Source organism: Heptranchias perlo, chromosome 2 (assembly GCF_035084215.1).
Source record: "Heptranchias perlo isolate sHepPer1 chromosome 2, sHepPer1.hap1, whole genome shotgun sequence".
Taxonomy (NCBI): domain Eukaryota; kingdom Metazoa; phylum Chordata; class Chondrichthyes; order Hexanchiformes; family Hexanchidae; genus Heptranchias; species Heptranchias perlo.
The window spans coordinates 132,113,375-132,129,817 of NC_090326.1; the positions used below are offsets into that span (position 1 = coordinate 132,113,375).

A 16,443-nucleotide genomic window follows, 5' to 3' on the forward strand; every position below is an offset into this window, starting at 1 on the left:
ACCTACTGAGGTCATTGGAGCACCTCCTGCACTTTGTGCAGGTGGGCGATATGTTGGTGGCGCAGGTGACACCCTCTGCCACCTCGAGCCAGGCCTTCCTGGTGGCGGAGGCGGGCCGCTTCCTCCCGCCCGCCGGGTGGAAGATCTCTGTCCTCCCCCTCCTCCTCACCCCATGTATTGATACCTGCGGTGAGGCATCATGAAACTGGGAGCAGCCTTCCCCCTGGGCTGCTCCATGCAGTCATCTTTGCTATTTGTTGCAGCATCTGTCAGTGGAGGACTGCCCCTTTAAATAGAACGCCTCCAGCTGACAGATCTTACTGCACATGCGCAGCCCGCCCGACGCGCAGATCAGCAGCGGGGTACCCGGAGGAGCAGGTAAGTGGATCCAATTTGTGGGTTGCCTGCTGCGATCGCGCGGGAAACCCATTAATTTCACCGGGCGCGTTACCAACGCGCCCGCTTGCCCATCCGCCGGGAACCCGCACCCCTGGTAAAATCGGGCCCATTGTCTCTAAAAGTTTCCCCACTACAGGCGTTAGGCTGACTGGCCTGTAATTGCCAGGTTTATCCCTCTCCCCTTTTTTGAACAGGGTGTAGCATTTGCAATCTTACAGTCCTCTGGCACCATCCCCATGCCTAAGGAGGATTAGAAGATTGTGGCCAGAGCCTTCGCAATTTTCACCCTTATTTTTAGCCAGAATCAAGTAGCATTTGCCTCCAATGCAGCTAAATAGAGGTCAGAAAAGATCACTGCATCAGAAAATTACTACATCAGACGGCTACAGTTCAATCCTGCTAAAAACCCTCAAAGAGCTTTAAAGCCTGAATATGTGAAAAAATCTGATTTGTCTGCTGTGTGTCATTTTTGTTCTTTTGGCATAGAACGTTGCTTTCTTCGTGGCTGTATGGTACAAATGCCAAGGATTCGGTAGTGATGTGAATGATTATGCGTAGTACGCTGTGATAGTGTGTGTGTAGGTGAAGCTTGAGATCGCAAAAGGCTTTTGTTTCAGTCTAAGCTACACGGCTTGTACTGAAGAAGGCAAAAAAGGCCTCTGATAAACATCAGAAAATGTTACCTTTTTTGACTGGGCACTGAGAGCTGTTTAGACTTACTTTAGCAGGAGCTCACTAGCAAAATGTTTAGGGCTAAGAAAATATAAATACAATCGAGGGAAGCCAATCAGTCCAATTTAGCTCATCTATCCAGAAATGAAAACTTGCATTCATCCTGTCACAGCATCTAAATGGATCTCGAATGAATCTTATGTTTTCACCTCCACTATCCTACACAGAAGACTAAGTGATCACTTTTTGTAAGAAACAATTCTTCCCGATAGCTATCCTGATTTTACCTTTCACCATTGGTCCCACTATCCCAACTTACCTTGAAGCAGCAGTCCGGGTTTATTTTTTCTATATCATTTAATATCATACCTGTCTCTATATAAGATCAACTCTCAATCACCTCCTTTCAAGGCCTCCAGTTTCTCCACTTTTTCCTCTTAACTTATCCTTTGACACCAGGGATGAGCCTCATGCCTCTTCTCTGCACTGCCACTGGTTTCTTTGAAATGTTGTTAACCTGAACCGAGCAATTTAAGGTGCATCGCAATGACAAAATAATTCAAAAAACAATTTGAATTGATTTTCTTGTGCTAAACGAATATTCAATAAAGTCATTTTTCAATTGAAGATTTACTGTAGATGTTCTAAATAACATCTGACCCCTGCCAGTCACATGACATAGTAGGGACGATTTTCTGTTACTTTGTGCCAGCAGTGGTGGCATAAAGTCAGCATGAGGTACCAGATAGGTAACTAGAAATCATCAACGTGACTGCTGCCCTTGTTTCACTGGCCAACCGTGTCCGATCTGGTATAGAATGTGCACAAGGTGGTCTTGGTCAAAACCGATAATGAGCAGTATAAATATCGGCTCATGGCAACGTGTACACTTCTACATTTTATTCTAGCAGTATCCTCAGTATCTGGAATGTACATTGGGAATGGATGTCCGAGAATGTAAAGGTGATGGTCCTGAATTTCGAAGTAGAAATTTGAATTATTTTACAACAACAGCTTGCATTTATATAGCGCCTTTAACGTAGTAAAACATCCCAAGGCACTTCACAGGAGCGTTACTAGACAAAAATTGACAATGAGCCATATCAAAAGATGTTAGGATAAGTGACCAAAAGCTTGGTTAAAGAGGTAGGTTTTAAGGAGAGACTTAAAGGAGGAGAGAGAGGTAGAGAGGTTGAGAGAAGGAATTCCAGAGCTTAGGGCCTAGGCAATTGAAGGCACGGCCACCAATGGTGGAGCGAAGGATATTTGGGATGCGTAAGAGGCCAGAATTGGAGGAGCGCAGAGATCTCGGAGGGTTGTAGGACTGGAGGAAGTTACAGAGATAGGGAGGGGCGAGGCTATGGAGAGATTTGAAAACAAAGATGAGAATTTTAAAATTGAGGCGTTGCTGGACCCGGAATTTTAGAAGATATGTTCCATATCTCTTGATACTCTTACCTAACAAAAATCTGTCTTCCTCAGTTGAGAAAATTTCAATTAACCCAGCATTCACAGCATTTTAGGAGAGCAAATTCCACATTTCCACTACCCTTGGTGTGAAAAAATGCTTCCCGATTTCACTCCTAAATGGCATAGCTCTAATTTTAAGATTGTGCCCCTTATTAGTTTCCCTCACCAGAGGAAATAGAGAAAAATGTTGTCGGTATCTATTCTATCGAATCCTTTAATAATTTTAAACACCTCGATCAGTTCACCCCTCAATTTTCTATATGCAAGGGAATAGAAGCCAAGTTTATGCAACCTGTCCTCATAATTTAACCCTCAAAGCCTTGGTATCATTCTGGTGAATCTGCACTGTACACCCTCCAAGGCCAATATATCCTTCCTGAGGTGCAGTGCCCAAAACTGAATGCAGGACTCCAGATGGGGTCTGTCCAAGCCTCTGTACCACTGAAGCATAACTTCCTCCCCTTTGTATTCCAGCCCCCTTGACGTAAAGGCTAACTTTCTATGAGCCTTTTGATTACTTTTTGTACCTGTGCACTAGCTTTTAGTGATTTGTTTACATTGAGACCCAAACCCTTTGCTCCATCTGCCAGCTTTGCCCACTCACTTAATCTGTCCATGCTCCTCACAATTCTGTGAAGACTTTTGCTACATTAATGATGCTATATAAAGGCAAGTTGTTGTTGTATCATCTTTTTTAAGGCAGCCTCTTTGAGGTCTGTGTCCCTCATTACCTCAGCTAGGTCTTTCAACCAATAGGTTGCTGCTCTTCCTCTATCTTCACCATTACCTCATCCTTTTCAGCTATGCTTTGAGTTAGCTGGTGCACCCTTGTTGCTGTCACCAAACAAATCCTCCAGGTAGATGTATCTGAGCCAGCACTTGGATAAGTAGAACTAAACAACACTTACAAGTGCTTGGTAGGTCCAGGGCAATGATCTGCTAAGTTTCTCTTGTATACGTACAGAAAGGAAATAAGAAGATACATTACAGTGGTTGAATCGCACGCAACATTAGTTCCATTAGAATTCTTGTGGTGTATGCACACACTGTGGTAATGAGTGGGTCGACGACGGCAATGTGGTTGATATGGTGTACATGGGCTTTCAAAAGGCGTTTGATAAAGTGCCGCATTATAGGCTTGTCATCAAGATTGAAGCCCATGGAATAAAAGGGGCAGTAGTAGCATGGATACAAAATTGGGTAAGTAGCAGGAAACAGAGAGGAGTGGTGAACGGTTGTTTTTCGGACTGGAGGGAGGTGTACAGTGGTGTTTCCCAGGGGTCGGTACTAGGACCACTGCTTTTCTTGATATATATTAATGACATAGACTTGGTGTGGAGATGCCGGTGATGGACTGGGGTTGACAATTGTAAACAATTTTACAACACCAAGTTATAGTCCAACAATTTTATTTGAAATTCACAAGCTTTCAGAGGCTTTCTCCTTCCTCAGGTGAATTCACGTGAGGAAGGAGGAAGCCTCCGAAAGCTTGTGAATTTCAAATAAAATTGTTGGACTATAACTTGGTGTTGTAAAATTGTTTACAATAGACTTGGGTGTACAGGGCACAATTTTCAAATTTGCAGATGACACAAAACTTGGTAGTGTAATGAACAGTGCGAAGGATGGTGATAGACTTTAAGAGGATAAAGACTCTGCAGTGGAATGGGCGGACACATGGCAGATGAAATTTAACGCAGAAAAATGTGAAGTGACACATTTCGGTAGGAAGAGCGAGGAGAGACAATATAAACTAGAGGGCTCAATTCTAAAAGGGGTACAGGAACAGAGAGATCTAGGAGTATATGTGCACACATCATTGAAAGTGCCAGGGCAAGTTGAGAAAGTGGTTAAAAAATCATATGGGATCCTGGGCTTTATAAATAGAGGCATAGAGTACTAAAGCAAGGAAGTCATGATGAACCTTTATAAAACACTGGTTCGACCACAACTGGAGTATTGTGTCCAGTTCTGGGCACCGCACTTTAGGAAAGATGTGAAGGTTTTAGAGAGGGTGCAGAAAACATTTACTAGAGTAATTCCAGGGATGAGGGACTTTAGTTACATGGATAGAATGGAGAAGATGGGGTTGTTCTCCTTGGAACAGAGAAGGTTGAGAGGAGATTAGATAGAGGTATTTAAAATCATGAAGTGTCTAGACAGCAAAGATAGAGTATATTTGGATTTCCAAAAGGCATTCGATAAGGTGCCACATAAAAGATTACTGCACAAGATAAGAGCTCATGGTGTTGGGGGTAATATACTGGCATGGATAGAGGATTGGCTAACTAACAGAAAACAAAGAGTCAGGATAAAAGAGTCATTTTCAAAATGGCAATCTGTAACTAGTGGGGTGCCACAGGGATCAGTGCTGGGGCCTCAACTATTTACAAAATATATCAATGACTTGGATGAAGGAACAGAGTGTCTTGTGGCCAAGTTTGCTGATGATACAAAGATAAATGTAAGGAATCTTACAACACCAGGTTATAGTCCAACAGTTTTATTTGAAAATCACAAGCTTTCGGAGGCTTTCTCCTTTGTCAGGTGAAGTGTGAGATTCCTTGAATGTTACCGCATTTATAGTCAGAGAACAATGCCTGTCAGAGAACAATCTCTGGCTATAAATGCGGTAACGTTCAAGGAATCCCACACTTCACCTGACGAAGGAGAAAGCCTCCGAAAGCTTGTGATTTTCAAATAAAACTGTTGGACTATAACCTGGTGTTGTAAGATTCCTTACATTTGTCAACCCCAGTCCGTCACCGGCATCTCCACATCATGGATACAAAGATAGGTGGAAAAGCAAGTTGCGATGAGGACACAGTGTCTGCAAAGGGATATTGACGGGTTAAACGAATGGGCAAAAATTTGGCAGATGGAATATAATGTGGGAAAATGTGAAGTCATCCACTTTGGGAGGAAAAATAAAAAAGCAAAATATTATTTGAATGGCGAATACTGCATTACAGAGGGATCTGTGTGTCCTCGTACATGAAACACAAAAAGTCAACATACAGGTGCAGCAGGTAATCCAGAAGGCAAACGGAATATTGGCCTTTATTTCTAGGGGGATGGAGTATAAAAGCAGGGAAGTCATGCTCCAACTGTACAGGGTGCTAGTGAGACCACACCTGGAGTACTGCATGCAGTTCTGGTGCCCTTATTTAAGGAAGGACTTACTTGCATTGGAGGCAGCTCAGAGAAGGTTCACTAGGTTGATTCCAGGTATGGAAGGGTTGTCTAATGAGGAAAGATTGAACAGATTGGGTCTATACTCATTGGAGTTTAGAAGAATGAGAGGAGATCTTATTGAAACATACAAGGTTCTGAGGGGACTCGATAGGGTAGATGCTGAGAGGATGTTACCCCTCATGGGGGAATCTAAAACTAGGGGGCATAGTCTCAGAATAAGAGGTCGCCCGTTTAAGACGGAAATAAGGAGGAATTTCTTCTCCCAGAGGGTCGTGAATCTTTGGAATTCTTTACCCCAAAAAGCTGTGGAGGCTGAGTCATTGAATGCATTCAAGGCTGAGTCAGACAAATTTTTGATCAGCAAAGGAGTCAAAGGGTATGGGGAAAAGGCGGGAAAGTGGAATTGAGGTAAAAATTAGATCAGCCATGATCTCATTGAATGGCGGAGCAGGCTTGAGGGGCCGAATGGCCTACTCCTGCTCCTATCTCTTATGGTCTGATTAACTGTTTCCATTGGCAGAAGGGTCAGAAACCAGAAGGCATAGATTTAAGGTGATTGACAAAAGAACCAAAGGGGTCATGAGGAAAAACTTTTTAAGGCAGCAAGTGGTTAGCACCTGGGACTAGTTGGATTGCTCCTGCATAGAGCCAGCACGGACTCGATGGGCCGAATGGCCTCTTTCCATGCTGTAACCATTCTATGATTCTATGAGTGAATGGATAAAGTGAGAATAAAGAGGAGGATAAAAGTTGTATTTTGGCTAGGAGGAGCTCTCAACCTTCATCTCTAACTCTCTCATGCCAAGTAGCCTGGGTGCTACCTCTTCAAAACAATGAGGAGCCAGTAATTGTGTGGCCCTCCTCCTATGTGAGTCTGTTTTTGGTATTTATACGCCACCTTGTCCTAAAAGGAGAGAAGCATAGATAGAAGTTCACACTTGTATGTGAAACATTGTGCAGGCAACAGTACAAGTGATTATGTGGACATGCATTAAGCAGCTACATTGACTGTAATCCAGTTGCAAATCAGAGGTTTTAGAAGCTAATTTAACAAGCCCGTACCATCAGCGGGGAGGCATGAATACAGACAGGAAGCATGAGTTGGTGACTCAGATCTAAATGTTTGAGTGCAGATTCCCTTCTGGGAGTTTGGGAGTGAGGAATTGGCCCCTATTTTCCTCCAATCACAAGCTGTGTAAAAAATATAATCAATGTGAGTTTTAAACGGAGAAACCCTTTTGTTTCCAGCAAAAGTAGATACCCTGAGAGAGAATTTCCACAGGGTTCTCCCTGATCTCCTGCCATCTTTAGCCGTTAACATAATTCCTCCTGGGGCTCTGTCAATCTTCTGCTGAAGTGACAGCAGTAGATCAGAACGCCATGGAAATTCCAGGTACCTATCTTCCTCATTTCTTCTTTTCTTTTCTTGTAGGTGGATGCCTTTGTAGTGCACAGCTATTATTGCTTTTGTGAGGTAAACTCCTTTTTCAATCTTCCTCAATCATTTACTTATTTCAATTTCTAATTTCAAATGGATACATTTTAGTGTAGTTCATGCATCTTTTCATAGACAGAACAGTTTTATAGCTTTATTATGAAACAAAGCAGGTGGAAGACAAACATTCCCATATTAATAATAACTGACTACAAGGTCAACCTAAAATCATTCTGCTTTTCTCTGCATGCACCATTTAGCATTTAAAGTGAGTAAGAAAATCAGTGCATATTTTGAAAGAAACATATCACAAGCCGAAAGAATTCTTCAGAGGATCCTGAAACAAATCCTGAGAGAGAGCGCAGACTCGGACAAGTCCTTTGAGAATTGGAAGAATTGTTTTGCATCTGAGAAACAAGCTTGTTTGTCATCAGGTTTGATCACTAAAGTTAGTCTGGAAAATAATGCTATGTGTAACAGAGCAGCAATTGATTAAATCCCAGACCAACTTTAAATCAATCTAGCTCGGTATCGAGAGTCCTTAGAAGATGTGACATATAAAATTGGTATTTCTTAAATGTGTGTCTTCCTCAAGGCTCAGGCCCCAAAATTCTGATGGTATGGTAGGGCATAAACCTTCCAGATCTATCTGGGGGAAGGGGGGGGTTGAAATTGGGACTTAGAGAGGAAATGCCAAGTTTACCTTCTGCCCTAAATTCTGCTGGACGTGAGATACACCCGTCCATACTAAGGTGCAGTCATGCAAATGATGGGTTAGATAAGGATGACATCATGTGAGTAATTTTGACTTTGGACGATAGTGTAAAACATGCGATATCAGCTCAGCTGCCCTTTATTCACCTCTCCCAATTTAGGTTGGAAATTAAAGCAGGTAGATAGAATCATAGAATAGTTACAGCACAGAAGGAGGCCATTTGGCCCATTGAACCCATGCCGGCTCTTTGTAAGAGCAATCCAGTTATTCCCATTCCCCCGCTCTTTCCCCATAGCCCTGCAAATTTTTTCCCTTCAAGTATTTATCCAATTCCTTTTTGAAAGCCACAATTAAATAAAGCCATGAAAAAGCCTAATGGTATTTTGGGTTTTATAAATAGGGGCCTAAAGTGTAAGATTAAAGATTTAAGGTGATCGGCAAAAGAGCCAGAGACGACATGAGGAAATATTTTTTTACGCGACGAGTTGTAATCATCTGGAATGCATTGCCTGAAAGGGTGGTGGAAGCAGATTCAATAGTAACTTTCAAAAGGGAATTAGATAAATACTTGAAGGGAAAAAAATTACAGAGCTATGAGGAAAGAGCAGGGGAATGGGAGTAATTGGATACCACTTTCAAAGAGCCGGCACAGGCCGATGGGCTGAATGGCCTCCTCCTGTGCTTTACCTACTCTGATAATATGATTTTTTTTTAGAAAATATCAGTTAGGCCACAGTTTGAGTACTGTGTGCAGGGTGAGTGATAATTGGACCAGGGTGTGCAGAAGTAATTCAGTTACCATTTTAAAGTCATATGTTCTGTCCTTATTTTTATATTCCTATGTCCACATTTATAATCGAAAATGCCTACGTTAACTAGTCATGCTGTAGTTACCCTCTCTCACCAGGGGTAGCATTATAGCACCTTCACTGGGGCAGAGTGTAATTACCATGTGACAAGTTTACATCAACAGTTTCCATTATCAAGGTGCAAAGGGAGTTCATTCTATCATTGTATCATAAGTAGGTACAGCACAGGAGGAGGCCAGTCGGCCCATCGTGCCTGTGTCGATTCTTTGAACGAGCTATCCAATTAGACCCACTCCCCTGCTCTTTCCCCATAGCTTTGTAAATTTTTTCCCATCAAATATTTACCCAATCCCCCTTTTGAAAGTTACTATTGAATCTGCTTCCACCACCCTTTCAGGCAGTGCATTCCAGATCGCTGCGTAAAAAAATGTTTCCTCATGTTGCATCTGGCTCTTTTGCAGATCACCTTAAATCTGTGTCCTCTGGTTATCGATCCTTCTGCCACTGGAAACGGTTACTCCTTATTTACTCTGTCAAAACCGTTCATGATTTTGAACACCTCTATCAAATCTCCCGTTAACCTTCTCTGTTCTAAGGAGAACAACCCCAGCTTCTCCAGTCTCTCCACATAACTGAAGTCCCTCATCCCAGGCACCATTCTAGTAAATCTCTCTGCATCCTCCCTAAGGCCTTGACATCCTTCCTCAGGTGCAGTGTCCAGAATTGAACACAATACTCCAGCTGAGGCCTAACCAGTGATTTATAAAGGTTTAGCATAACTTCCTTGCTTTTGTACTCTATGCCTCTATTAATAAAGCCCAGGATCCCATATGCTTTTTTAACAGCCTTCTCAACTTGTCCTGCCAGCTTCAAAAACCCCCAGGTCTCTCTGTTCCTGCACCCCCTTTAAAATTGTAACATTTAGTTTATATTGTCTCTCCTCATTCTTCCTACCAAAATGCATCACTGTACACTTCTCTGCGTTAAATTTCATCTGTCATGTGGCTTCCCATTTCACCAGTCTGTCTATGTCCTCCTGGAGCCTGTTACTATCCTCCACATTGTTTACTACATTTCCGAGTTTCGTGTCATCTATAACCTTAGAAATTATACCCTCTATGCCCAAGTCCAGGTCATTAATATATATCAAAAAGAGCAGTGGTCCTAATACTGACCCCTGGGGAACACCACTGTATGCTTCCCTCCAGTCTGAAAAACAACTGTTCACCACTCTCTCTGCTTTCTGTACCCTAGCCAATTTTGTATCCATGCTGTCACTGTCCCTTCAATCCCATGGGCTTTAATTTTGCTAACAAGTCTATTATGTGGTACTTTATCAAATGCCTTTCGAAAGTCCATACACACCACATCAACCACACTACCGTTATCAACTCTCACTGTTACTTCATCAAAGAACTCAATCAAGTTAGTCAAACACGATTTTTCTTTAACAAATCCATGCTGACCTTATGTATTCAGCCTGGTTCTCTACCATATTATGAACCTTACATTCGTCATAAGCCTCCTTTTTGTACTTCATTTTAATGTCTATGACTTTAGTCATCCAGGGAGCTCTAGCTTTGGATGCCCTTCCTTTCCCCTCATAGGGATGTATCCACTCTGTACCTGAACCAACTCCACCTTGAAGGCTTCCCATTGTTCAATTACTGATTTGCCTACCAATTTTTGATTCCAATCTACCCAGGCAAGATCCCTTTTTAACTCACTGAAATTTGCCCTCCTCCAGTTAAGCGTTTTCACATTTGATTGTTCCTTGTCATTTTCCTAACTATTCTAAACCTAATGATATTATGATCACTGTTCCCCAAATGCTCCCCCACTGAAACATGTTCCAACTGTCCCACTTCAGTCCCCAGAACTACATCCAGCACTGTTTCCTTCCCAGTTGAGCTGGAAACACACTATTCCAGAAAGTTCTCTTGAACATATTTCAGGAATTCCTCCCCCTCTTTGCCCTTTACACTGTTACTGTCCCAGTCCATATTGGGTTAATTGAAGTCCCCCATTATCACTACTCCGTAGTTTTTGCATCTTTCTGTAATTTTCCTGCAAATTTGCAGATCTATTGTTTTTAACATATAGATAGAGTTGTTTTACAAAGAGATATTTGGGTAGTAAATGCATTTGTATCCAAATTACTCCTCAGGCTCCAACTCAATTTATTGCTTTTCATGTCCTAACTTACCTTGACCACTAATTGTTGGGTCCACTGTCAGTAGTTTTACTGAATTGATAGTAAATTAAACCACTCAACAATGGATCTGAGAAGAGAAGGCAAGGAAGCTAGAAGGATCCTGAAGGCTGAACCATAGGCATCGTCCTACTTATTTGCTAAAATTTGCCCATACTTGTTGGAAATCTATATGGTACAAATTCCAATGGTAGCATTTATCTGGTGGAACTGGAACATGGCAGGACTTCCACCCAATGAATCAGTCACACCCGTTTCTGCCTGAACTGCATGGTGAGTGCCTGCCCATGATGTGGATGGAGCTTGGGAGTGCACACCCTTGTGTCCAGAATTTTGGAGCGCCGATACAGCAGCCTCCTAAAGTAGAGCAGAGCTAGGAAGGAGAACATATTTAACTTTCAAGCTAAAGTGACTGAGGAGTTTGGCAGTGCAGCGTAATTGAGGCAAATGGAATGACAGAGCTACAGAACTGCCAGATTTTCGTGAAGCAGCAACAAAGATCCTGCTCATGACTTGCATGCAAGGAGGTTTGCCCTGGTTGCCACTCTAGTGCACACTCCCCATAGAAAGCTGCCAGAAGAGTAAGAGCTGTCTCCAGTACCTGTAAGGTGTGGATCCAAACGAGAAAGAAAGGCCCTGATATTAATGGGGAGGCTTCGAGGGCACGGAGGAACGTGGTAGCATGTGGAAAACTCGGCAAGGCCGGGGTCTTAGAGGTCCAGCCGACCGTAATGGCAGGACCTCATTTAAATAACGTGCTGCAGTCTCCCACCTGACAACTGGCCAGATTGACAGCCTGGCAGGAGACCAGTTGCTGGTCCCTAACAGTTAGTGGGAGGGGGAAGGCTCAGGGTCGCGATCGAGAGGAGGGGGAGGCAGAGGTCGGGACAGCGATTGGGAGGGAGTGGTGGTTGAAGACTGACAGTCAGAGCCGTGATCGGGGGGAGGGGGTCAGGCTGAGGTCGAGATCGCAATCGGGAGTGGGGGGAGGGACCTTGTAGTGATCAGGGGGTAGCCCGGCGCAAGGGAGAAACAAGGCTTCCGTGTGAGGCCCAGAGGAGCACTGAAACCCAAAAAGTAAATTTTAAACTTACCTTCTGGCCATCTTCTGGCACAGGGTCGGGCTCCCGGCATAATTTGCCTGATGGGGAAGCCGACACGGGCCCCCACCCCCGCTCAGGCCTATGATTGATATTGTAGATAGGGTCCTGATGACATAATCGGACCCAATCTGCATATTTAAAACAGGGCCCCATTTGCTGCCTGTCTGTGTTCTATTTGCCTGCTCAAGAGAGCAGGTTAATGTGGGGTCACGGCGGGAAGGAAGCAGCACTGGGGGGAAGTGGGGGAGGTAAGTGACTCCCATTATTTTAACTGACTCCCAGCCTGGTTTCCGCCAGGTTGGGGCAGTTAAAATCGGGTCCAAAGTGTCAGACATGAAGAGAGCACTGAAGGTAAGACAGCCCAGACAAATAAATGGGCTGCGTGTGCATGTCACAAAATGATTCCTCTCAACTTGTTACATCTGTACGGCTGCACTGTGCGAAGCATTCAGACAACCTAACAACTCTTTCAATGCTAGCTATGCATGGCCATACAAATGTAAAGCATGGACTGTAAATTGCCAGTCTCGGTGTTGTCACATTCATGTCTTAAAAGGCTTTTACACCAAACAGCCTTGCAACACTGGGAAACAAGATGGCCACTTGGTTCCGCTGTTCAAATTTACAACATTTTTATGCTCACGAGCCAAAATAGCTTACAAGGAGAGAGTAAACTGGTTCCAGAGGAGGGCCCACTGAACATTATTGGCTGTGAGTGCACAGAGGGAATGGAACATGGTGAAGCTGGAAGCCTCCCACAGCTGAGGGCTAGTACAGTGCTTCTCTTTTTATGACCTTCACTCCCTACTCACTCACCATCAAGCACAATAACATGCCACAGGGTACATTGCCATAAACGCCCTGATTGAAAGGGTGTATTGTACCCAGTATGCTAACATTTTCTTCTTTTCCTCTTCTATTTCTCTAGACATGCCACCAGGAAAATCCACAGCTCCTAGAGCCACCCACGAAGTCAGCATCTCACAGCAGCCTGCGTCACTCATTCCGCCTGTCACAAGCACCCGCACAGGTACTTCCACCTCAGGGGATTCAGATAGTGAGTTGAGGAAGGGCAAACTGGGTGAAGGACTGAACATGAGTGAGGCGGAGCAAGTTGAGGTGGCAGTGGAGGGGCAGGAACCTGTTGCTTGGAGGGACAGCTCATGTCCTGCCTTCGCTGAATGTCAGAGGGACTTCTTATGAAAGAAAATTGCCGTCTTAGCAGGGTGGCATACTGGAATCATTTGCATCTGATCAAGTGGGGATTTCATTACCTTGCAAATTCCAGACCCCACTCGCCCATTTCTCACTGGTGGATTCTTGCGCACCAGCATAATTTTTACCTTTATATTTCTGCTGTCTCCACCAGCCTTGCCAGCACTGGTACTGCATAACAAGTGCCATCCCAAGGAACTCAACAAACAGAGAAGGAATAAACAGTAACTATACACATCCAGTGCAAACTACTCATTATTACAAGCATTAAGGCATATCACATGCGCATATGTAAAAAAAACACTATTGCATGCAATATTCTTGTGTGATGCTTTTTCTACAATTATTTTATATACAACAACTTAAATTTCTTTGGTGCTTGTTACACAGATCGCGATATCTCAGTGATGTAATCTTCCTCAAGAGGACACCAAGCAGGAGAGATAAAGGGAAGAGGGTCAGGAGGGAGTAAAAGAACGGTCAAAGAGAATGGTCTTAAAGAAGCTTTTGAAAGCAGGGAGGCGGGTGGCAAGGGAGGGATTTCCAAAGGTTGGAGGGCACATAATGGATAAAGGAGCAGCTGCTGATGGTAACGTAGAAGGAACAGGGAACAATAATAATATAATGGAAACTGCCTACGTTAAATTGTCATGCTGTAAATACTCCCTCTCACCAGTTTTAGCATTATAACCTTCATTGGGCCAGAGTGTGACGAGCTTACTTCAGCAATTCCCATTGTAAATGTGGACATAGAATCTTACAATGGAAACAACTGACAGGAAATTATGTGCAGATCTAAGATTTTTAATATATTATAGATAGAGTTGTGTGGTTGTCAAAGATATTTGGGTAGTAAATACATTTATATCCAAATTACTGCTCAGGCTCCAAATCAAATTATTGCTTTTCATGTCCTGATTTACCTTGACCACTAATTGTTGGCTCCACTGTAAGTACTTTTACTGAATTGATAGTAAATTAAACCACTCAACAATGGATCTGAGAAGGCAAGGGAGCTTTCTCTGAGAAGCTATAAGGATCCTGAAGGCTGAACCAAAGGCATTATCCTATTTATTATTCAAAATTTGCAGACACCTGTTGGAAATCTATATAGTACAAATTCCAATGGTAGCATTTATCTGGTGGAAATAGAACATGGCAGGACTTCCGCCCAATGAATCAGTCACACCTGTTTCTGCCTGAACTGCATGGTGAGTGCCTGCCCATGATGTGGATGGAGCTTGGGAGTGCACACCCCTGTGTCCGGAATTTTGGAGCACCGATACAGCAGCCTCCTAAAGTGCAGCAGAGCTAGGAAGGAAAACATAATTAACTTTCAAGCTGAAGTGACTGAGGAGTTTGGCAGTGCAGCGTAATTGAAGCAAATGGAATGACAGAGCTACAGAACAGCAAGATTTTTGTGAAGCAGCAAAAAAGGTCCCACTCATGACTTGCATGCAAGGAGTACTGTCCGGTTTGTGATTTCAGGGCATGCTGCCCATAGAAAGCTGCCACAAGAGTAAGCACTGTATCCAGTACCTGTACGGTGTGGATCCAAATGAGAAAGAAAGGCCCCGATATTAATGAGGAGGCATGGAGGGCACGGAGGAGCGTGGCAGCATGTGGAAAACCCAGAAAGGCCATGGACGCGGAGATCATGACGACCTTAATGGCAGGTCCTCATTTAAATAACGTGCTGCAGCCTCTGGCTCAACAACTGGCCAGATTGGCAGCCTGGCTGGCGGGTGGGAGAACGAGCAAGCGGCAGGAGACTCGTTGCCGGTCCCCAGCAGTTAATGGGAGGGAGAAAGCTCAGGGCCGCGATCGAGAGGAGGTGAGGCTGTGATCGGGCCCACGATTTTTTTTTTATTCGTTCATGGGATGTGGGCGTCGCTGGCGAGGCCAGCACTTATTGCCCATCCCTAATTGACCTTGAGAAGGTGGTGGTGAGCCGCCTTCTTGAACCACTGCAGTCCATGTGGTGAAGGTTCTCCCACAGTGCTGTTAGGAAGGGAGTTCCAGGATTTTGACCCAGTGACGACGAAGGAACGTCGATAAATTTCCAAGTCGGGATGGTGTGTGACTTGGAGGGGAACGTGCAGGTGGTGTTGTTCCCATGTGCCTGCTGCCCTTGTCCTTCTAGGTGGTAGAGGTCGTGGGTTTGGGAGGTGCTGTCGAAGAAGCCTTGGCGAGTTGCTGCAGTGCATCCTGTGGATGGTACACACTGCAGCCACAGTGCGACGGTGGTGAAGGGAGTGAATGTTTAGGTTGGTGGATGGGGTGCCAATCAAGCGGGCTGCTTTGTCCTGGATGATGTCGAGCTTCTTGAGTGTTGTTGGAGCTGCACTCATCCAGGCACGTGGAGAGTATTCGATCACACTCCTGACTTGTGCCTTGTAGATGGTGAAAAGGCTTTGGGGAGTCTGGAGGTGAGTCACTCGCCGCTGAATACCCAGCCTCTGACCTGCTCTCGTAGCCACAGTATTTATGTGGCTGGTCCAGTTAAGTTTCTGGTCAATGGTGACCCTCAGGATGTTGATGGTGAGGGATTCAGCAATGGTAATGCAGTTGAATGTCAAGGGGAGGTGGTTAGACTCTCTCTTGTTGGAGGTAGTCATTGCCTGGCACTTGTCTGGCGCAAATGTTACTTGCCACTTATCAGCCCAAGCCTGGATGTTGTCCAAGTCTTGCTGCATGCGGCCCGGACTGCTTCATTATCTGAGGGGCTGCGAATGGAACTGAACACTGTGCAATCATCAGCGAACATCCCCATTTCTGACCTTATGATGGAGGGAAGGTCATTGATGAAGCAGCTGAAGATGGTTGGGCCTAGGACACTGCCCTGAGGAACTCCTGCAGCAATGTCCTGGAGCTGAAATGATTGGCCTCCAACAACCACAACCATCTTCCTTTGTGCTAGGTACGACTCCAGCCACTGAAGAGCTTTCCCCCTGATTCCCATTGACTTCAATTTTACTAGGGTTCCTTGGTGCCACACTCGGTCAAATGCTGCCTTGATGTCAAGGGCAGTCACCCTCACCTCACCTCTGGAATCGATCTCTTTTGTCCATGTTTGGACCGAGGCTGCAACGAGGTCTGGAGCCGAGTGGTCCTGGCGGAACCCAAACTGAGCATCAGAGAGGAAGGTTATTGGTGAGTAAGTGCCGCTTGATAGCACTGTCGACGATACCTTCCATCACTATGCTGACGATTGAGAG

General features: G+C 44.4%; 1 protein-coding gene across 1 annotated transcript in view; it reads left to right on the forward strand.

Moving 5' to 3' along the window:
- Positions 1-16,443, forward strand: part of LOC137332396 (myosin-IIIa-like) — a 121,955-nt gene that overhangs the window by 65,295 nt on the left and 40,217 nt on the right. The window contains exons 19-21 of the mRNA XM_067996203.1: positions 11,474-11,635; positions 12,308-12,361; positions 12,939-13,040. Coding sequence (XP_067852304.1) covers positions 11,474-11,635; positions 12,308-12,361; positions 12,939-13,040 — 318 coding nt within the window. The remainder of the gene's footprint in view (positions 1-11,473; positions 11,636-12,307; positions 12,362-12,938; positions 13,041-16,443) is intronic.